The 22,302-nt window shown below is 45.4% G+C and overlaps 1 protein-coding gene across 5 annotated transcripts in view; it reads right to left on the bottom strand.

Annotated features, from left to right (window-relative positions):
- LOC112218749 (SLIT-ROBO Rho GTPase-activating protein 1) overlaps positions 1-22,302 on the bottom strand; it is a 152,266-nt gene that overhangs the window by 58,611 nt on the left and 71,353 nt on the right. For all 5 annotated transcript variants that reach the window (XM_042301648.1, XM_042301644.1, XM_042301645.1 and 2 more), the window contains exons 5-10: positions 19,517-19,696; positions 18,402-18,530; positions 12,676-12,897; positions 11,276-11,377; positions 862-1,059; positions 152-236 (exon numbers count right to left, since the gene is read on the bottom strand). In XM_042301648.1, coding sequence (XP_042157582.1) covers positions 152-236; positions 862-1,059; positions 11,276-11,377; positions 12,676-12,897; positions 18,402-18,530; positions 19,517-19,696 — 916 coding nt within the window. The remainder of the gene's footprint in view (positions 1-151; positions 237-861; positions 1,060-11,275; positions 11,378-12,675; positions 12,898-18,401; positions 18,531-19,516; positions 19,697-22,302) is intronic.

Raw genomic sequence — 22,302 nt, 5'->3', positions numbered from 1 at the left:
GCTTAGAACACAACTCAGCCAAACAGACAAAAGGGACATACAGACAGAGGAGTCAGACAGATACAGACAGATACAGACAGATAGACAGACGGACAGACGGGACCGCCAGACAGGAAGTAGGCCAGCACAATGTGGGTCTCTGATCCCTTACCTTCTCCCAGAGTCCTCTTCAGTAGGTCGTGCTTGGCCTGCAGTTTGGAGATGAGATTGCTGCCCTCCAGAAACTCACGGAATTTCTGTGGAGAATTCAGAGTAATTACTAGGGCTGATGAGCCAAGTAAGCGTTGCCTGCCCTTACGACACCAATCTCTGATAAGGCAGCCAAGAGCAAAAGACAGAACAACAACGGGAGTCTTTTTAAAGCTTTATCGCACCATGTCCATCTTTAGACAGCCAGGAGGACAGAAGAAGAGAAAATAGCCTAACCGCTCGCTAAGGAAGATATATTTTTGGAGAGCTTTGTTTCTGAGAGTTAAAATGCCAAGAGAGGGAATACATATGATATGCAGCATTTTAGAGCTCTAACAAATCCCTAGAAATACAAGCACAGCTTCTGTTCACATTCCTCAGATAGATTACAACTACTACCACAAGACCATGGATCCCAACCATCCAAACTAGTCAAAATCCAATGTATTAATTTCCTAGCCATCTATCAACAGCAGTTTCCATAGTAACTGAAAGTCTGAATTTAAAGTCAGCAGGACTTACTGAACGTGTCCAATAAGAAATTATAGTTTTTGCTTTCCATTGCAAAACATTTTGCTATGTTTTGCTACTACAGTATGCACATGAATATGACCCTGCCCAGTTCTCTACAGTCATAACCTGGAGGTTACCAATAGGGGGCGCTCCACTCACCATGAAGTAGAATTGCTCCGTCTCCTGCTGGTTGGCCCTCCGTTTGGCGATGCTGGGCTTGCTGAGGTAGGTCTCCGACACAGTGGACTTCACCGACTCGGTGGAGCGGCTGTGGTGGAAACACTCAGAGACGTCGTAGTCCTCGATGGTCACCATGTCCTGGATGGTCGTCAGGGTGGCCTCTGACGTCTTCTTGATCTGGAGGGCACCCAAAGAGGATCGGCGCTTTAGGACAGGTTTACAGTGTCACAGGTGTAAACACATTACACTGTCATTTGTTTTCCCTCAAGTACTCATAAGCTCACTCAATTTCCCCAATCCGGCTCGAAGGACCAGTGCTCAGTGACGACCACTGACCAAATGACCGTAATGTGTAATGTGATAAATGCATGGCTTTTCATTTCTGTCTGCATGGCCTTTCGTTTCACACTCAGCAAGACAAATGCATCCGTTCTTGAGCATGACTCCAGACCAGAGCAATCAATTTGCATGCACTCAGAAACAATAGAGGTGGAAGGAAGGTAGAGATGAAAGAAGAAAGGTAGGGATGAAAAAATAGAGGTGGAAGGATGGTAGGGGCGGCAGGGTAGCCTAGTGGTTAGAGCATTGGACTAGTAACCGAAAGGTTGCAAGTTCAAATCCCTGAGCTGACAAGGTACAAATCTGTTGTTCTGCCCCTGAACAGGCAGTTAACCCACTGTTCCTAGGCCGTCATTGAAAATAAGAATTTGTTCTTAACTGACTTGCCTAGTTAAATAAAGGTAAAAAATAATAAAAAAGGGATGAAAGAAATCAAATCAAATGTATTTGTCACATACACATGGTTAGCAGATGTTAATGCTTGTGCTTCTAGTTCCGACAATGCAGTAATAACCAACGAGTAATCTAATCTAACAATTCCAAAACTACTACCTTATACACACAAGTGTAAAGGGATAAAGAATATGTACATAAAGATATATGAATGAGTGATCGTACAGAACGGCATAGGCAAGATGCAGTAGATGGTATCGAGTACAGTATATACATATGAGATGAGTAATGTAGGGTGTGTAAACAAAGTGGCATAGTTTAAAGTGGCTAGTGATACATGTATTATATAAAGATGCAGTAGATGATATAGAGTACAGTATATGCATATACGATGAATAATGTAGGGTAGCATTAAGTAGCATTGTTTAAAGTGGCTAGTGATGTATTTTACATCAATTCCCATTATTAGAGTCACTGTGTTGGCAGCAGCCACTCAATGTTAGTGGTGGCTGTTTAACAGTCTGATGGCCTTGAGATAGAAGCTGTTTTTCAGTCTCTCGGTCCCTGCTTTGATGCACCTGTACTGACCTCGCTTTCTGGATGATAGCGGGGTGAACAGGCAGTGGCTCGGGTGGTTGTTGTCCTTGATGATCTTTATGGCCTTCCTGTGACATCGGGTGGTGTAGGTGTCCTGGAGGGCAGGTAGTTTGCCCCCGGTGATGCGTTGTGCAGACCTCACTACCCTCTGAAGAGCCTTACGGTTGTGGGCGGAGCAGTTGCCGTACCAGGCGGTGATACAGCCCGACAGGATGCTCTCGATTGTGCAATTGTAGAAGTTTGTGAGTGCTTCTGGTGACAAGCCAAATTTCTTCAGCCTCCTGAGGTTGAAGAGGCGCTGCTGCGCCTTCTACTCGATGCTGTCTGTGTGGGTGGACCAATTCAGTTTGTCTGTGATGTGTACGCCGAGGAACTTAAAACTTACTACCCTCTCCACTACTGTCCCATCGATGTGGATAGGGGGGTGCTCCCTCTGCTGTTTCCTGAAGTCCACAATCATCTCCTTAGTTTTGTTGACGTTGAGTGTGAGGTTATTTTCCTGACACCACACTCCGAGGGCCCTCACCTCCTCCCTGTAGGCCATCTCGTCGTTGTTGGTAATCAAGCCTACCACTGTAGTGTCGTCCGCAAACTTGATGATTGAGTTGGAGGCGTGCATGGCCACGCAGTCGTGGGTGAACAGGGAGTACAGGAGAGGGCTCAGAACGCACCCTTGTGGGGCCCCAGTGTTGAGGATCAGCGGGGTGGAGATGTTGTTACCTACCCTCACCACCTGGGGGCGGCCCGTCAGGAAGTCCAGTACCCAGTTGCACAGGGCGGGGCCGAGACCCAGGGTCTCGAGCTTGATGACGAGTTTGGAGGGTACAATGGTGTTAAATGCTGAGCTCTAGTCGACGAACAGCATTCTCACATAGGTATTCCTCTTGTCCAGATGGGTTAGGGCAGTGTGCAGTGTGGTTGAGATTGCATCGTCTGTGGACCTATTTGGGCGGTAAGCAAATTGGAGTGGGTCTAGGGTGTCAGGTAGGGTGGAGGTGATATGGTCCTTGACTAGTCTCTCAAAGCACTTCATGATGACGGAAGTGAGTGCTACGGGGCGGTAGTCATTTAGCTCAGTTACCTTAGCTTTCTTGGGAACAGGGACAATGGTGGCCCTCTTGAAGCATGTGGGAACAACAGACTGGGATAAGGTTGATTGAATATGTCCGTAAACACACCAGCCAGCTGGTCTGCGCATGCTCTGAGGGTGCGGCTGGGGATGCCGTCTGGGCCTGCAGCCCTGCGAGGGTTAACACGTTTAAATGTTTTACTCACATCGGCTGCAGTGAAGGAGAGTCCGCATGTTTTGGTTGCGGGCAGTGTCAGTGGCACTGTATTGTCCTCAAAGGGGGCAAAAAAGTTATTTAGTCTGCCTGGGAGCAAGACGTCCTGGTCCGCGACGGGGCAGGTTTTCTTTTTGTAGTCCGGGATTGACTGTAGAACCTGCCACATACCTCTTGTGTCTGAGCCGTTGAATTGCGACTCTACTTTGTCTCTATACTGACGCTTAGCTTGTTTGATTGGCTTGCGGAGGGAATAGCTACACTGTTTGTATTCAGTCATGTTTCCGGTCACCTTGCCCTGGTTAAAAGCAGTGGTTCGCGCTTTCAGTTTCACGCGATTGCTGCCATCAATCCACGGTTTCTGGCTTGGGAATGTTTTAATCTTTGCTATGGGAATGACTTCTTCAATGCACGTTCTAATGAACTCGCTCACTGAATCAGCGTATTCGTCAATGTGGTTGTTGGACGCAGTGCGGAACATATCCCAGTCCACGTGATGGAAGCAGTCTTGGAGCGTGGAATCAGATTGGTCGGACCAGCGTTGAACAGACCTGAGCGCGGGAGCTTCTTGTTTTAGCTTCTGTCTGTAGGCAGGGAGCAACAAAATGGAGTCGTGGTCAGCTTTTCCGAAAGGAGGGTGGGGGAGGGCCTTATATGCATCGCGGAAGTTAGAATAGCAATGATCCAAGGTTTTATCAGCCCTGGTTGCGCAATCGATATGCTGATACAATGTAGTCTTGTTTTCAGATTAGCCTTGTTAAAATCCCCAGCTACAATGAATGCAGCCACAGGATATGTGGTTTCCAGTTTGCAAAGAGTCAAATAAAGTTCGTTCAGAGCCATCAATGTGTCTGCTTGGGGGGGAATATACACGGCTGTGATTATAATCGAAGAAAATTCCCTTGGTAGATAATGCGGTCGACATTTGATTGTGAGGAATTCTAAAATCAGGTGAACAGAGGGACTTGAGTTCCTGTATGTTGTTGTGACCACACCACGTCTCGTTAACCATAAGATGTTTGTTTCTGTCGGCGCGATGCATGAAGAAACCAGCTGGCTGCACCGATTCCGTTAGAGTCTCTCGAGTGAGCCATGTTTCCATGAAGCAAAGAACGGTACAGTCTCTGATGTCCCTCTGGAATGCTACCCTTGCTCGGATTTCATCAACCTTGTTGTCAAGAGACTGGACATTGGCGAGAAGTATGCTAGGGAGTGGTGCGTGATGTGCCCGTCTCCGGAGCCTGACCAGGAGACCGCTTCGTTTCCCTCTTTTACGACGTCTTTGTTTTGGGTCCCAGGCTGGGATCCATTCCGTTGTCCTGGGTGAAAGGCACAACACAGGATCCGCTTCGGGAAAGTCATATTCCTGGTCGTACTGATGGTGAGTTGACGTTGCTCTTATATTCAGTAGTTCTTCCCAACTGTATGTAATGAAACCTAAGATTACCTGGGGTACCAATGTAAGACATAACACGTAAAAAAACAAAAAACTGCATAGTTTCCTAGGAACGCGAAGCGAGGCGGACATCTCTGTCGGCGCCAGAAGTATAAGGAGGTAAGGATGAAAGAATAGAGATGGAGGGAAGGTAGGGATGAAATAATAGAGATGGAAGGATGGTAGGAATGAAAGTTACTCAGTCTCAGGCTTTTAAAACTAATTTCCATAGTGGCCACTTTGCCGTCAGCCCAAGTGCTTTTCCAGGAGCTTATAAATGTCAAGGCTTGGCCAAGCATATCCCATCACTTACAACAATGCAAGATTCCACTAGACACTGACAATAAACATATACTTCTTTCCAGTGGATATGATTTCCATCTTATTTGCAAACAAACATTTCCCGCCTCAGAAACGTCCCTTCTCAATTTGAGAGAAGTTTTGGCCACTTATAAAACTTCCATTCTGTGAGGAGGCCTAAACTGACGCCCTGATGTAATATGCACTGCTCCAAAAAATTAAGGGAACACTTAAACAACACAATGTAACTCCAAGTCAATCACACTTCTGTGAAATAAAACTGTCCACTTAGGAAGCAACACTGATTGACAAATTTCACATGCTGTTGTGCAAATGGAATAGACAACAGGTGGAAATTATAGGCAATTAGCAAGACACCCCCAATAAAGGAGTGGTTCTGCAGGTGGTAACCACAGACCACTTCTCAGTTCCTATGCTTCCTGGCTGATGTTTTGGTCCCTTTTGAATGCTGGCAGTGCTTTCACTCTAGTGGTAGCATGAGGCAGAGTCTACAACCCACACAAGTGGCTCAGGTAGTGCAGCTCATCCAGGATGGAACATCAATGCGAGCTGTGGCAAGAAGGTTTGCTGTGTCTGTCAGCGTAGTGTCCAGAGCATGGAGGCGCTACCAGGAGACAGGCCGGTACATCAGGAGGCGTGGAGGAGGCCGTAGGAGGGCAACAACCCAGCAGCAGGACCGCTACCTCCGCCTTTGTGCAAGGAGGAGCAGGAGGAGCACTGCCAGAGCCCTGTAAAATGACCTCCAGCAGGCCACAAATGTGCATGTGTCTGCTCAAACGGTCAGAAACAGACTCCATGAGGGTGGTATGAGGGCCCGACGTCCACAGGTGGGGGTTGTGCTTACAGCCCAACACCGTGCAGGGCGTATTGCATTTGCCAGAGAACACCAAGTTCAAATTCGCCACTGGCGTCCTGTGCTCTTCACAGATGAAAGCAGGTTCACACTGAGCATGTCACAGACGTGACAGAGTCTGGAGATGCCGTGGAGAACGTTCTGCTGCCTGCAACATCCTCCAGCATGACCGGTTTGGCGGTGGGTCAGTCATGGTGTGGGGTGGCATTTCTCCAAGTGCTCGCCAGAGGTAGCCTGACTGCAATTAGGTACCGAGATGAGATCCTCAGACCCCTTGTGAGACCAAATGCTGGTGCGGTTGGCCCTGGGTTCCTCCTAATGCAAGACAATGCTAGACCTTATGTTGCTGGAGTGTATCAGCAGTTCCTGCAAGAGGAAGGCATTGATGCTATGGACTGGCCCGCCCGTTCCCCAGACCTGAATCCAATTGAGCACATCTGGGACATCATGTCTCGCTCCATCCACCACAGACTGTCCAGGAGTTGGCGGATGCTTTAGTCCAGGTCTGGGAGGAGATCCCTCAGGAGACCATCCGCCATCTCATCAGGAGCATGCCCAGGCGTTGTAGGGAGGTCATACAGGCACGTGAAGGCCACACACACTACTGAGCCTCAGTTTGACTTGTTTTAAGGACATTACATCAAAGTTGGATCAACCTGTAGTGTGGTTTTCCACTTTAATTTTGAGTGTCTCTCCAAATCCAGACCTCCATGGGTTGATAAATTTGATTTCCATTGATCATTTTTGTGTGATTTTGTTGTCAACACATTCAACTATGTAAAGAAAAAAGTATTTAATCAGAATATTTCATTCATTCAGATCTAGGATGTGTTATTTTAGTGTTCCCTTTATTTGTTTGAGCAGTGTATATTTGGGTGAGAAGGAGCGAAATGACAGGGAGAGAGTTAGGAGATAGATAGACAGGAGGGAAATGTTTTTGTATGCCTATGGCTCATTTAATGGCAGAGCGCATGTGTTCACCTGATGGAGTGGTTTAGAGAGAGAGAACAAGAGGGTGCGAGAGAAGAAGCAGAGAGGAAGGAGAGAGAGAAAGAGGGAGAGAGCAAGAGTGTGTGAGAGAGGAAGCAGAGAGGAAGGAGAGAGAGGGAGAGAGCAAGAGCGAGTGAAATATGCAAGGAGAGAGGATGGAAAACGAGAAAGGGGAGAGAAAGGAAATAGAGATCGAGTGACAAGGAGAGAGGAAGGAGAGAGACAGGAAGGAGACAGTGAGAGAGGAAGGAGAGATAGGAGACAGAGAGAGAGGAAGGAGAGAGAGAGAGAGTGAGTGAGTGAGTGAGTGAGTGAGTGAGTGAGTGAGTGAGTGAGTGAGTGAGTGAGTGAGTGAGTGAGTGAGTGAGTGAGTGAGTAGACCTGGCTCTCAAGAGAATACAGGCTATGTGCACACTCCCCACAAAATGAGGTGGAAGCTGAACTGCACTTCCTAACCTCCTGCCAAATGTACGACCATAGAGACACATCTTTCCCTCAGATTACACAGACCCACAAAGAATTTGAAAACAAACCCAATTTTGATAAACTCCCATATCTACTGGGTGAAATACCAGTGTGCCATCACAGCAGCAAGATTTGTGTACTGTTTCCACAAGAAAAGGGCAACCAGTGAAGACCAACCAGTGAAATACAACCCATATTTATGTTTATTTATTTTCCCTTGTGTACTTTATCTATTTGCACATGATATGATATTTTAAATGTCTTTATAATTTTGGAACTTTTGCAAGTGTAATGTTTACTGAACCGTTTGTGGTCATACGCACCATCCTTAAAAACAATGTAATGTTTACTGTTATTTACTTGCTTTGGCAACGTAGACATACGTTTCCCATGCCAATAAAACCCCAGAGCGCGAGAGAGAGCCACTCTGCATACAACACAGAACTTTGACAGGGAGGTTAAGACCCATGACTCATTCAATGTTTGAGGCACCTTAGAAAAACAGGGTGCTATGAATGAATAAAGCCAAGGCTCTCTTTCATTCAACTCCCCTTTCATCTACATGTGGTATCGGTAATGGTTAGGTTCATAACTGATTCTGCACGCGCGCACACGCACACGCACACACACACACACACACACACACACACACACACACACACACACGGTTGTATTACACTGTCATTCGTCTCTATGTGGAGCATAAACCAGAAACAACACTACAGGTCTGGACAGGGATAATGACAGTCTGCGAGACAAAATGTAGGATTGGCAGGCAATTCAACCTCTAATAAGAGACGTTTCAAATTTTAAAAAGTCCACCTGTCTGTTTGATCTATGGTGTGGTGATTTAGGACATCTGATGATGACATCACTATTATAGTTTTACCTTCAATTACTAAGGGAACTGGGTTATTTGACAGTTTTAGTAGTTTCAGATGAAGAGTGATAATACTGAGTGGTGCTCAAAATACTTCCCTTCCTTTCCCGACATTCTGCTTTGATAGGACCAAAAGACCTGGGTCTTCCTAGAGGCTTTGTGAATACGGGTACTGAATACAGGTACTGAATACGGGTACTGAATACGAGTCCAGAGTTGCACTATTTAGGACCAGCCCATGGGTTCAATCATCTCTGTGCCATGGGCATAGGAGTACCTTTCCTAACAAGGCCCTGAATAAGAGGCGAGCCCCCACACTCCCAGCCTCTCCCGGGTGAGACAGTGGAGGCCAAGGGGCCCAGCTATCACAGCATGAAGAGGCGCTCTGACAAAGGCCGTGAGGCCGATACCTAAAGCGTATTAAAGAGCAGTGTGCGGGTTTCTTCTTTTTCTCATCTTATTCAACTGTTACCATGCACCTGCAAAAAGATAGCGCAGATGTGCAAGTGACTTTTGAATTACAGTATAGGGAGGACCCATGCATGAAAGTCCCTCCATCATTCAGCAGACTACTAGTTACCAGTGTTGACCGCTAGGCTCAATTACAGCAGGGCTTTCAGATGGAGGCTCACTGAGATCTACCCACTGGTGCCCAGCAGGATCAGATCAGGAGGCCTGGGACTTGGGACTTCACAACTAGCATGGGACTTCACAACTAGCATGTCACCTCCAGTATAAATCTGTCTGGGGAATAGCATGATTTCTATTCCTCAGGGCCTGTGGTGAGCAGCAAGCTAATCTCACAATCAGTGAATCAGGGCTGCCAACACTGAACTAACACCGAGCACACATCTCCCATGTTTTGATGAGACACCCTGAGGTTTATCTGTAGAAAAAAAACACAGGCTCCCTACAAAGGAGACCGTATTGGATTGCCGGGGTTTAGTACAAAACGCCTTGAGAATATTTATTAAGTTTGGTACACATCTAGCGAGAGATAGAGACGCTGTCTGTATCTGTCTAAAGAGAAGGGAATTTAAATGTAAAATCACCAGATTATTAGCTAGCTCTGAGAAATACCCACATTGAATTGCAAAGGAATTGTAATGAACACAACACTGTCCTCAGAAGTAGAGGTTTAACCAACAAGGGGAGTTGATAACCAACATAGCAGAACATACTCCATTTATGCAGATAGATCTGCATATATACACTGTAGATCCATACATCTTTGGAGGGCAGGCGAACCAGACCAGGGGGCCACAGTGGGCCCAATGGGGATGAGAGAATTCCTACTCTCATGCTAATAAATGATTCATCCATGTTTTCCTTCATCCTCTCGTGCTGTCAAGGAAACAGCTGCAGATCATGATACCAGAGAAAAACAACAAATCCCAGCTTTTCACTTTTCCTGGCTGGAGTAGATCTTGGTCCGTCAAATCTTTGCCTCCTCCTTCCTCATTTCCTCAATTCCTCTCAAAGCGCATTGGAGAGCTTGGGGAGGAATTGAGGAAACAGGGAAGGAGGAAGGATTTGACAGCTAGTAATGTGTTTGTACAGTTCTGCTTCAGTGTCTTCAAATGACAGAGGCCTTTTCAATGGCCTTTTCAATGAGACACCATGAAGAGGTCATCTTGTGGACTTGACACAGAGCAGTGGTTCCCCATCCTGATCCATATGTGGAGCTCCGTTTCATCCAGGCAGACAAGGTCATGCAGCACCATGGCTCTTCCTGACCCTCCACACCGATTGGTTCTGCCTGCACTGACTACACACAGGCAGTGTGAAAGCACCAGCTGGGCTTAGGTGTCAACAACAACTCCCATCCAGAAATACATCATACCCCCAGTGGGGGATAGTCTGAGCCTTGTACTCTACTCTATGAAACACACCACTCACACCACAAACATACAGTGAAGAGGTCAAAAAGATAGACATCTTGCAGACATTATGCATCTGACAAAAAAACAGATCTATACATTTTCTTTAGTTGTATAATCAAGCCGGTCTGAAATCGCTCTTCACATTTACAAGCATTCTTTCCCAAGTCATTATTTCTTTGCGAGATAAAAGACAGAAAGTTGTTTGCTCTGGTGTGAGATAAGACGAGATGCAGCGGAGAAAGGAGAAGCAGGTCAGAAGTGAGACAACAAGAGACACAAGAAGCCAGACTGATGGACGTGACTGCACTCCCTAACACCACAGCAGCAGACAGTGTGATTTCCTTCCCATTGGCGTTTTATTTAGTAAGCACTCAGGCATGCCAGCCAGTCCCATTAAAACGTTACAGCCAGGGATGCAACTCCAATTTCGAAACCGAGAGAAGTGGGACAGTGTACAAATAAAAGAGATTGTGTGTGTGTGTGTGTGTGTGTGTGTGTGAGAAAGAGAGTGATTTTTTTCCACCATTGGGAGCAATGGAGAAGACTTCTCTGAGTGGTTCTGAAGGCTGCCTGCAGTGTAGGAGAGTGTTGTTGTATGGAAACTATTCCAACTTCGATTTCTGAAAGAGTTAAGATATCAACCCCCCTTGGCTACCTTCTGACTGAAGTGAACTTTTCATACAGCATTTCAATTCCTTCCCAACATGCGACCACAATGGACCAAAATGCAAGCAGATGATGTTGGTTGGTGTGGTTGGCTACCCAAGCGAGTCAGGGTTGGGTTCATTAGGATCCAAATGAAAAAACTGCCTGAAACAGGGAGGGACCACCTGGATTTAAGGACTAGCAAGTCCAATAAAAAAAACACCCATTTGCATTTTTCATTGCAATACTTTTCTGTTACATACCCTACTGAATAAGACCAAGGTATGGCAGTGTTAGGCTCCCTCTTACCTCCTCGTTCTCGATGTTCAGAGTGGCCAGGCGGGACTGTAGTTGCTGGAACCTCAACATCAGCTCTCCACTCACCGGCGGCTGCATCGCGATCTGGCACACCTGGGCAGGAAGAGGAAACACATCATCACTAAACAGAAAGTCACCACCATCTGACAGGGAGTTACTTAATCTGACAGGGGGTTACTTAATCTGACAGGGAGTTACTGAATCTGACAGGGAGTTACTGAATCTGACAGGGAGTTACTGAATCTGACAGGGGGTTACTGAATCTGACAGGGAGTTACTGAATCTGACAGGGAGTTACTTAATCTGACAGGGAGTTACTTAATCTGACAGGGAGTTACTTAATCTGACAGGGAGTTACTTAATCTGACAGGGGGTTACTTAATCTGACAGGGGTTACTTAATCTGACAGGGAGTTACTGAATCTGACAGGGAGTTACTGAATCTGACAGGGAGTTACTGAATCTGACAGGGAGTTACTGAATCTGACAGGGAGTTACTGAATCTGACAGGGAGTTACTGAATCTGACAGGGAGTTACTGAATCTGACAGGGAGTTACTGAATCTGACAGGGGGTTACTGAATCTGACAGGGAGTTACTGAATCTGACAGGGAGTTACTGAATCTGACAGGGGGTTACTGAATCTGACAGGGAGTTACTGAATCTGACAGGGGTTACTTAATCTGACAGGGAGTTACTGAATCTGACAGGGAGTTACTGAATCTGACAGGGAGTTACTGAATCTGACAGGGAGTTACTGAATCTGACAGGGGGTTACTTAATCTGACAGGGAGTTACTGAATCTGACAGGGGGTTACTTAATCTGACAGGGAGTTACTGAATCTGACACGGGGTTACTGAATCTGACAGGGGGTTACTTAATCTTATCCTAAAATGGCAAAGACATCAGAAATGTGTTTTAAACTACACCACAAACATCACTGACCCAGATGTGAATCCAGACAGCCACAGATCAATAGCTTGTAAACAGACATGATATCAGGGACCCCAGAGCCAACGACTCAAATTAATTCAGCGTGTTGCGCTGCTCCATTTCACTTGAGGCTGAGAAATGAGACGTGCTTGCCATTGGCTTCAGCCTATAAACATCTCCTCTGACGGCACAGACACAGTAAAACTGTGCAATTAAGCTGCCAAAACCAGGGCTCATTTAGTACAAGACCTTAAAATCAACCTCACTTCCACCCTATACAGCATATAGGACTGAACATATTGGTTCTGTTAAAAAAACTGAGGTCTCCTCAACCATTAGGACAAACAGCACTAGCGTTCACTACAGTAATGGATGGATGAATGAATGAATGGCTGAGTGGATAGATGGATGGAGAAATGGACACAAAGAACAACAAGCCTGTGGGTCTCAATGTCTCACCTCATCGCCCATGTGGGGCTGGAACTGGAACTTGATGGGCGGGCAGAAGGCTGTGGGGTACAACTCCATGAAGCGCTGGCGGTCGCTGCGGGGGTCCAGACTGTCCACGGCGTTCTCGATGATGTCTAGGCCCTCGTGGCGACTTGTCTCCAGGTTGTACTCAGCCGATAGGTAGGTCCTCAGGGCACGGTTCAGGCTGGCGTGGTAGCCCAGATCACAGCACTGGTAGAGGGGAAGATGAGACTGTATTGGATCAGGATGCCCCGTTTACTGCAACTTCTGACAACCTGATGAGAAGCTTCTAAAATGTCAAGTCCAGCCATGGTACAAGGTTTAAAAAAAAAACTAGCTGCAGATTGTCCTAAAACATTACATTTATTTCCCAGCAAAAACACAAACGTTCATGGAAAAACCAACAACTTTGTAATGGTTTCAACACGGTCAACAATGTCTGCTCTCTTAGTCTCTCAACACACTGCAGTCATGAACATCATTGGCCATTAACTGAGTAGTCTGATACATTCTCTGACTGCTGGCTTAGCCCGGAGTTATAGAACCTGAATAATGTTCCCAACATCTGATGCTGGATCTCATTAACTAGGACCTTGGTAAGCCAGGGCCTGAGAGTTCACACAGACAGCCTTGGAGGTGATGAAGACACCCAGACACAGGAGCATTGTCTGCCAGGCTACCTAACGCCTTGCTTGTCCACATTACATTGAATGTTATCTGTCCAATTCATCAACTATAATTTCTTTAACAATTGACTGTCAACTCTTATGACAGATTGCACAACATACTAAAACAAGTGTACGCACACACCCACGGACACTGGTACGCACAAACACACATGCAAAACACGCAGGAGCTCACACACAGGTACGAACACACACACCCTCGTGATTTACATAGGCTAGAGAGCAGGAGGGAGGGAAGAGGTGCACATTTTAGCACCCAGAATGGCCCTTCCTCACCGTCTGTCTGGAATACATAATCGCTAAAAGTACCGAGCGTTCACCAGTGTTGGCCTGGCAACACTGGAGAAATGGTGCAGTACATTATTTTTAAGGGTGAAAAAGAATATCCCAGGTAGCTAGTGTATAAATATGTCCCGTTTATAGGTCTGGGTTCTGGAGGAGAAAACAAAGCCATCTGCTTGGTAGGTAGAGTAGAGAACAGAAGACATAGTACAGAATGGTGATATGAGAGACGGGATGGCTGACCTGCAACACACATCAGCAATTCCCAAATATTGGTTAAAGGGGCAGGGTCTTTCCCACACCCCATTCAAGCTAAAGATGTGATAATGTGTGTGTGTTTGTGTGTGTGTGTGTGTGTGTGTGTGTGTGTGTGTGTGTGTGTGTGTGTACAGTGTATGTACAGTGCATTCGGAAAGTATTCAGACCCCTCAACTTTTTCCACATTTTGTTACCTTACAGCCTTACTCTAAAATGGGTAAATTGTTTTTTCCCCCTTGTCAATCTACACAAAATACCCCATAATGACAAAGCAAAAACAATTTGCTTTGAAAATTTAAAAAACTGAAATATTTACATACAGTACCAGTCAAAAGTTTGGACACACCTACTCATTCAAGGGTTTTCCTTGATTTTTACCATTTTCTACATTATAGAATAATAGTAAAGACATCAAAACTATGAAATAACACAAAGAGAATAATAGAATAGAATAAAAAAAGTGTAAAACAAATAAAAATCATCAATCTACACACAATACCCCATAATGACAAAGCAAAAACTGTTTTGCAAATGAAAAAAAAAACTGGAATATCACATTTACATAAGTATTCAGACACTTTACTCAGTACTTTGCTGAAGCACCTTTGGCAGTGATTACAGGCTCGAGTCTTCCTGGGTATGATGGTACAAGCTTGACACACCTGTATTTGGGGAGTTTTTAAACATTATTCTTTGCAGATCCTCTCAAACTCTGTGAGGTTGATGGGGAACGTCACTGCACAGCTATTTTCAGGTCTCTCCAAATATATTAGATCGGGCTCTGGCTTGGCCACTTGAGGACATTGAGACTTGTCCCGAAGCTACTCTTGCATTGTCTTGGCTGTGTGCTTAGGGTCGTTGTCCTGCTGGACGGTGAACCTTCGCACCAGTCTAAGGTCCTGATCGCTCTGGAGCAGGTATTCGTCAAGGATCTCTCTGTACATTGCTCTGATTATCTTTCCCTCGATCCTGACTAAACTAGTCTCCCAGTCCCTGCTGCTGAAAAAGATCCCCACAGCATGATGCTGCCACCACCGTGATTCACCGTTGGGATGGTGCCAGGTTTCCTCAAGACGTGATGCTTGGCGTTCAGGCCAAAGACTTCAATCTTGGTTTCATCAGACTAGAGAATTTAGTTTCTCATGAGTAGGTGCCTTTCGGCAAACTCCAAGGGGCTGCCCTGCCTTTTACTGAGGAGTGGCTTCCGTCTGGCCACTCTACCAAAAGGCTTGATTGGTGGAGTGCTGCAGAGATGTTTGTCCTTCTGGAAGGTTCTTCCATCTCCACAGAGGAACTAGAGAGGTATGTCAGAGTGACCATTGGGTTCTTGGTCACCTCCCTGACCAATGCCCTTCTCCCCCAATTACTGTTTGGTTGGGCAGCCAGCTCTAGGAAGTGTCTTGGTGGTTCCAAGTTGCTTCCATTTAAGAATGACTGAGGCCACTGGCTCCATGTCATCTACAAGACCCTGCTAGGTAAAGTCCCCCCTTATCTCAGCTCGCTGGTCACCATAGCATCACCCACCTGTAGCACGCGCTCCAGCAGGTATATCTCTCTGGTCACACCCAAAACCAATTCTTTCTCTGGCCGCCTCTCCTTCCAGTTCTCTGCTGCCAATGACTGGAACGAACTACAAAAATCTCTGAAACTGGAAACACTTATCTCCCTCACTAGCTTTAAGCACCAGCTGTCAGAGCAGCTCACAGATTACTGCACCTGTAAATAGCCCACCAATAATTTAGCCCAAACAACTACCTCTTTCCCTACTGTATTTATTTTATTTATTTATTTTTCTCCTTTGCACCCCATTATTTTAATTTCTACTTTGCACATTCTTCAACTGCAAATCTACCATTCCAGTGTTTTACTTGCTATATTGTATTTACTTTGCCACCATGGCCTTTATTTGCCTTTAACTCCCTTACCTCACCTCATTTGCTCACATCGTATATAGACTTGTTTCTACTGTATTATTAACTATGTTTGTTTTACTCCATGTGTAACTGTGTCGTTGTATGTGTCGAACTGCTTTGCTTTATCTTGGCCAGGTCGCAATTGTAAATGAGAACTTGTTCTCAACTTGCCTACCTGGTTAAATAAAGGTGAAAAAAATTAAAAATTAAAAAATAAAATTCTTGGGGACCTTCAATGCTGCAGACATTTTTTGGTACCCTTTCCCAGGTCTGTGCCTCAATCACAATTGTGTCTCTGCGCTCTATGGAAAATTCCTTTGACCTCATGGCTTGGTTTTTGCGCTGACATGCACTATCAACTGTGGGACCTTATATAGACAGATGTGGGCCTTTCCAAATCATGTCCAACCAATTGAATATACCACAGGTGGACTCCAATGAAGTTGCAGAAACATCAAGGATGATCAATGGAAACAGGATGCGAGTCTCATAGCAAAGGGTTTGAATACTTATGTAAATAAGGTATTGTTTTTAAAATATTTAATACATTTCCAGATTAGTATATTTGGCTATTTCAGCCACACCCGTTGCTGACAGGTGTATATAATCGAGCACACACCCTGTTGACTGGGGCAGCTCTCGCAGGCATACATTTGACCAACTGACTTGTTGGAAAGGTGGCATTCTATGATGATGCCATGTTGAAAGTCACTGAGCTCTTCAGTAAGGACATTGTACGGCCAATGTTTGTCTAAGGAGATTGCATGGCTGTGTGATCGATTTCATACACCTGTCAGCAACGGGTGTGTCTGAAATAGCCGAATCAACTAATTTGAAGATCTGGTGCAACCAATTACCTTCAGAAAACACATAATTAGTTAAATAATGTCCACCTGTGTGCAATCTAAGTGTCACATGATCAGTCACATGATCTCAGTATATATACACCTATTCTGAAAGGCCCCAGAGTCTGAAAGACCACTAAGCAAGGGGCACCACCAAGCAATCAGCACCATGAAGACCAAGGAGCTCTCCAAACAGGTCAGGGACAAAGTTGTGGAGAAGTACAGATCATGGTTGGGTTATAAAAAAATATCCAAAACTTTGAACATCCCACAGAGCACCATTAAATCAATTATTAAAAACTGGACAGAATATGGCACCACAACAAACCTGCCAAGAGAGGGCCGCCCACCAAAACTCACAGACCAGGCAAGGAGGGCATTAATCAGAGAGGCAACAAAGAGACCAAAGATAAACCTGAAGGCGCTGCAAAGCTCCACAGCGGAGATTAGAGTATCTGTCCATAGGACCACAGAGCTGGGCTTTACGGAAGAGTGTCCAGAAAAAGGCCATTGCTTAAAGAAAGAAATAAGCAAACACGTTTAGTGTTCACCAAAAGGCATGTGGGAGACTCCCCAAACATATGGAAGAAGGTACTCTGGTCAGATGAGACTAAAATTGAGCAAGCCCCTGTATTATCTGAATGTCTGTACTCTCTGTCTGTACTGTCAGTCATGCAGTATGGTGTATAATATGAGGACTGAGACTAGAATAGTAGAGTAGCTCGGATCACAAAAGCTAATAATCTCCTGGGCTTTTTAATTCTCTTCCTTCAGTAATTTCCATCCCACAGTCTGTCTGATGTGTGTCCTCTCTCACCATCGCTCAGATTTCTGCTCTGCTGCTAAACTCATCAGTTTCTTTCCACAGTTCAGACCTCAAAAAGGGACTCAGAAAATACTGCTGAAAGGCAGGGTTTCTTCAGCATTATGAGGATAGAAAAAAAGAGTAATACAATTTTCTGTAGCAGTGAGATGGGATTTTTGAAAAAAATACTGATTGGGTGGCAGACAACTTCATTTGAAGTCTGGAGTGAGGAGAGGCTTAGACTGAGAAGCAGCTCTCTGTTTGTGGCAGAATCTCTCCGGCAGCTTGCGCTCTTTCCATGACAGACTGACCAGGTGAATCCAGGTGAAAGCTATGATCCCTTATTGATGTCACTTTAAATCCACTTCAAATCAGTGTAGATGAAGGGGAGAAGGGTTAAAGGAGGATTTCTAAGCCTCGAGACAATTGAGACATTGTTTGTGTGCCATTCAAAGCGTGAATGAGAAAGATAAAAGACGCTGCTGGGTTTTTCATGCTCAACAGTTTCTTGTGTGTATCAAGAATGGCCCACCACCCAAAGGACATCCAGCCAACTTGGCACAAATGTGGGAAGCATTAGAGTCAACATGGGCCAGCATCCATGTGGAATGCTTTCGACACCTTGTAGTCTATTTTGTACACTCAGTGTATAATTTCCTTCAGATCTTTGGGGTTGTGTCCGAAATGGCACCCTATGCCCTTTATAGTTCACTACTTGTGATAAGGGCCCTTAGGGCTCAGGTCAAAAGAAGTGCACTATGTAGGGTATAGGGTGCCAATGTGGATGCAGCCTAGGGGTTATTGACGAGAGAAGAGGGAGTAGACACTGTTCGGTAACACACTGTCAACCAAACATTCCCAGTTTTAGAGTACAGATGAAGGAGTCTATTCTTTAGCTGGACGTTTCTTCCAACGGTTTACTTACGTCAATTAAGTCAGACAAGTCGTGGATGTAGTACTTGAAGACGGAGGAATTTGTCGCCTCCAGTGTCAGCAGGTACTCGTTCCGTGCTTTGATTGACTTCAGCTTGTTCTCCGAGTACTTGGCCTGGCGCTGAGATAGATAGGTATGAATGAGAGAGAGAGGGAGCGAGACAAATAGAGAGGAAGAGAAAGAGCGAGACAAAAAGAGAGAGAGAAACAGAAAGAGAAATTAATTAGCAAAAATGCCTTTATGAACAGCTGAGCATGCTTTCATGTCTGCATGTACACAGTCTGGTGGCTCGCTCACAACACAACTCAGGATGATTGGCAAACAGGAGCTGGTAGCCCTGCTCATTCAGACATCCTCCTTCCTCCCTAGCTGCCTGCCAGACACAGACTGTTAGTCACTAGCCAATAGACACTGACTCACCCACTGACACGGTCTTCCATATTTTAACGCTTCCCCCAATCCCAACGCATTCCAGGAAGAGCCTGTGAGAAAATGCTGTTCCTGTGGCCATTAAACAATTGGTCACAGAGTTCTAACATAAAACAGGCCTGTTCCTTCTGAGAATAACACAAAGCAATCTGGCTGCAAGTGATAGTGTTCATAGTGTGGTTTCCATCACACACACACACACCAGAGGGGTGGCCAGTAGAAGTCTGGCTGGCCAATAGAAGTCTGTTTCTGTAACAAATGATAAACACTTTCAGGGACACCTGGATGTCAACCTGAGTTCAAGGTTTGGGCCATAGAAATGGAAAATATATTAATGTAGAGGAGATCATCACCATAGAAATAGAAGCTATAATAGTCTGAGCTTGACTAATCGCAGCTGGCTGAGATTCACCCCTAACTGTGTTTAATGAGAAGACATTCCAACCTTCCCTTCAGCAACCATTATCATCGTTACCAGTGTAAAGACCTTCACAATACCCTTCTCTCACACCATCGTGCCATCCCAAACCATACTGTGCTGGCTCTGATCCTTTTCACGTCGTCTTTTCTAGCACAGTTCCACCAACTATGATGGAGGCATAAGCAGGCCATCCCAGTACAGCTTCGCTTGGCTTGGTTTGGCCCTATAGTTTGAATCAGGCATAAGTGTGCTGTACCTTTTCCTTCATCTTCTCAATCTTCTTGACGGAGCTGCGTCTCTGGTGCTTGTCTTCCAGGCGGTAGCTGAAGACGGGCTCGGCCCGGCCGATCTGCTTCTCCTCCTGCTTCTCCGCCTCCTTCAGCTTGCTCTCTGCACTAATGCTCTCCGTGTGGTACATGTGGTAAGTCTTCATCACCTGGGGGTTGGATGAAGAGGTCAGAGTCAATCAACCTCACAGTAAGAGTCAGAGGCTGCTTTGAAACAAACAAAGCTTTCATCTACTACCCACCCACTCTTCACAGATCACTCCAGCTCTACTTCACAATAGGACTCTCCTACATCACCACAAATCATAGGCAGATTACCTCTCTTTTTAAATGATGCTCTTACAACCTCAACAAACACGATTCACTGCTGTTCCCATTTACCATATTGCTCTGAGTTTGACATTCCAGCTACAGAGAATTACATCTACACTTAGCAGTTTGCTGGAATCCATCCGAGTTGTGTAGGAAATGCTATGGCTCTGTAATGGGGCACAGAGGGACTTCAATCCACCCACAGACATCCAATCATCCCTGGCCGCTGTAGCCCAAAGCAGAGTGCCGTCAGAGGGGTGCCAGCAGACAGGGCCCACATCAGATCAGATGGTGACAGACTGACAGACTAAACCACTTACACAGCCCTGTTCTCTCCCCTTTGAAGTGGAAAGCAATGAAACCTCAGGCCAGGAGTTTCAAAAGACACCAAATATGGCTTGGCATGAAGTGATATGGAGACCTGGGTTCAAATACTATAGCTGTGCATGATTGAGCATGCCAAGAGAATCAATAGAACAGTCTGTAAAGTGTAAGCCCCGCCCACCTGGCACTCCAGGCAGGCTAAAGCAAAAGCTCAAAGTATTTGAAAGATTTCAAATAGTATTTACTTAGATCTGGTGATACACTACATTTTAAGTGGTTATGCTCCCCATGTCAATACGTCAGAACCATAATCGAGGAGGAGTGACGCAGGCATAGTGGGAAGCATTACCTCCACAGTAACCCGCTGATTAAAGCTACTTCCTTTTGTTTGACTCATTGTTATCCAAACAGGAGGGAGCTATTACTATTACTCACACTCAAATGACTGTAGAAAACATTAGGGAGTGACTCATGAATAGCCAGGTACAACTGCTGCTCAAGTAAACCCCGATTTCTTCAAGGGCCATGCCACGAGTTCAAGAGACTATTTTTAACACATCATAATGGCTCTTTGATTGGAATGGAAGGCTGACAGAAATTAAGGCAGGGACTCAATGAGACTAACAATTACCACCAACGGGAATCACCACCAGTATAGCCAAATATTTGGGGGTACAGAAAGAAAGGAAAAGTGATGGTTTCTTCTTCAGGAGATCAATGATCATAGCAATGAATGAATGACAGATATCTTGCATGTTATCATCACGATCCTGACATTTTTTAAGAGACAATAGTAGGAAAATAGTGCTTTTACACAAGGTAGAAACCAGATATTCCAAAAATGACTATGTATTCTGATCAACATTTTAGCTATTATAATAATTGAATGTATTTACAGTGTTACATATTAGGTTCTAGGGCACAATATGTGATTAGCTAGAATTAATATAGGGCCAATATATATATATCTTATTTTCTGGGGCTCCTAAATTCCCTGGTGCTCCTAACTTTTTTAAAGTTGGGAGCACCAGTGCTACCAATGGATTGTTATATATTGTTTTCGAGCCCTGGTCACAACTAACCTACTCACTCTAGTAAAGTTTTTGTAAAAATTGCTTTCCTCCTGTCTCAATCAGCTAGCTTGTTAAACCACCCAAAAGCTATAAGATCTCTGAACTTTGACAAACACACATTTCTCTCTTTCAGGATCTTTAGAGGTCATGAACAGTGTGAACAGCGGGAGAGGCCTTAGCCTGGCTGTCACTGTGGCCCGCTGGGTCGGAGAGAACCAGCACCCTTTCCCCTGTGGTGGCAGGCCAGCCCTAGAGCCGAGTCCCAGATGTATTTGTGCTGTCTTGCCAACAGACAATGATACAGTAGCAATGGAGTTGGCAAAATGGCACAAACAGAACTATTGCCATCCCCTGCCAAGCCACTGAAGATAGTCACTCCAAAGCAGATGGAAAAAATAAAAAGAGATCATGCGGCATAACAGAATGAACAGACTCTGCGTAGAGTAAATTACAGTCCCACCGGCCGGTATACATTATAACCTCAAATCGGAATTAAAATACAGACTGTGTTTAAAACCTAAACATCTCCTTTCCACCCCAAAAAATATATTTTGGTAATGGGTGGAACAACAGACTTCGCCCTGTACATTTTGTGCTGGTGGCCAGAGCCACGTAATAGGGACCAGTGGAGAGCGCCAGAGAGGGGCGACCAACCGCAGCCGTACTCCTCACTTACTGGTCTGGAGCACCACTGCTGTGTTTACTTTGACTCTCCCCTGCTTCTTTTAGAGGGACAGATTTAGAAGGACTGGGACCAGACCTGTTATTTCACAGGCCCTGGCCACACAGGCCCCTGTGGCTGTGTGATGCAATCGCCTACTGAGTGTGTGTGTGTGTGTTTTTCTGCACCACGGGGTAAATCAGGTCAAATTGAGCCGCAGCAAGAGGGACTAACACACTTTGAGCTGTGGCCGTTACACGTGTCATGGATGATTGTAAGTAGAACACAACATAATCTTCATTCTGCTACAGGGAAGTTGTACCCCTGCTGAATGTCTCCTGGGACAACAGAGTAACTGTTCCACATCTTTTACTTGTGTTTTACC

This window comes from Oncorhynchus tshawytscha, linkage group LG19 (genome assembly GCF_018296145.1).
Source record: "Oncorhynchus tshawytscha isolate Ot180627B linkage group LG19, Otsh_v2.0, whole genome shotgun sequence".
Taxonomy (NCBI): Eukaryota; Metazoa; Chordata; class Actinopteri; order Salmoniformes; family Salmonidae; genus Oncorhynchus; species Oncorhynchus tshawytscha.
The sequence above is the reverse complement of the archived record's forward strand: the minus strand, read 5'-3'. Positions and strand labels throughout refer to the sequence as shown.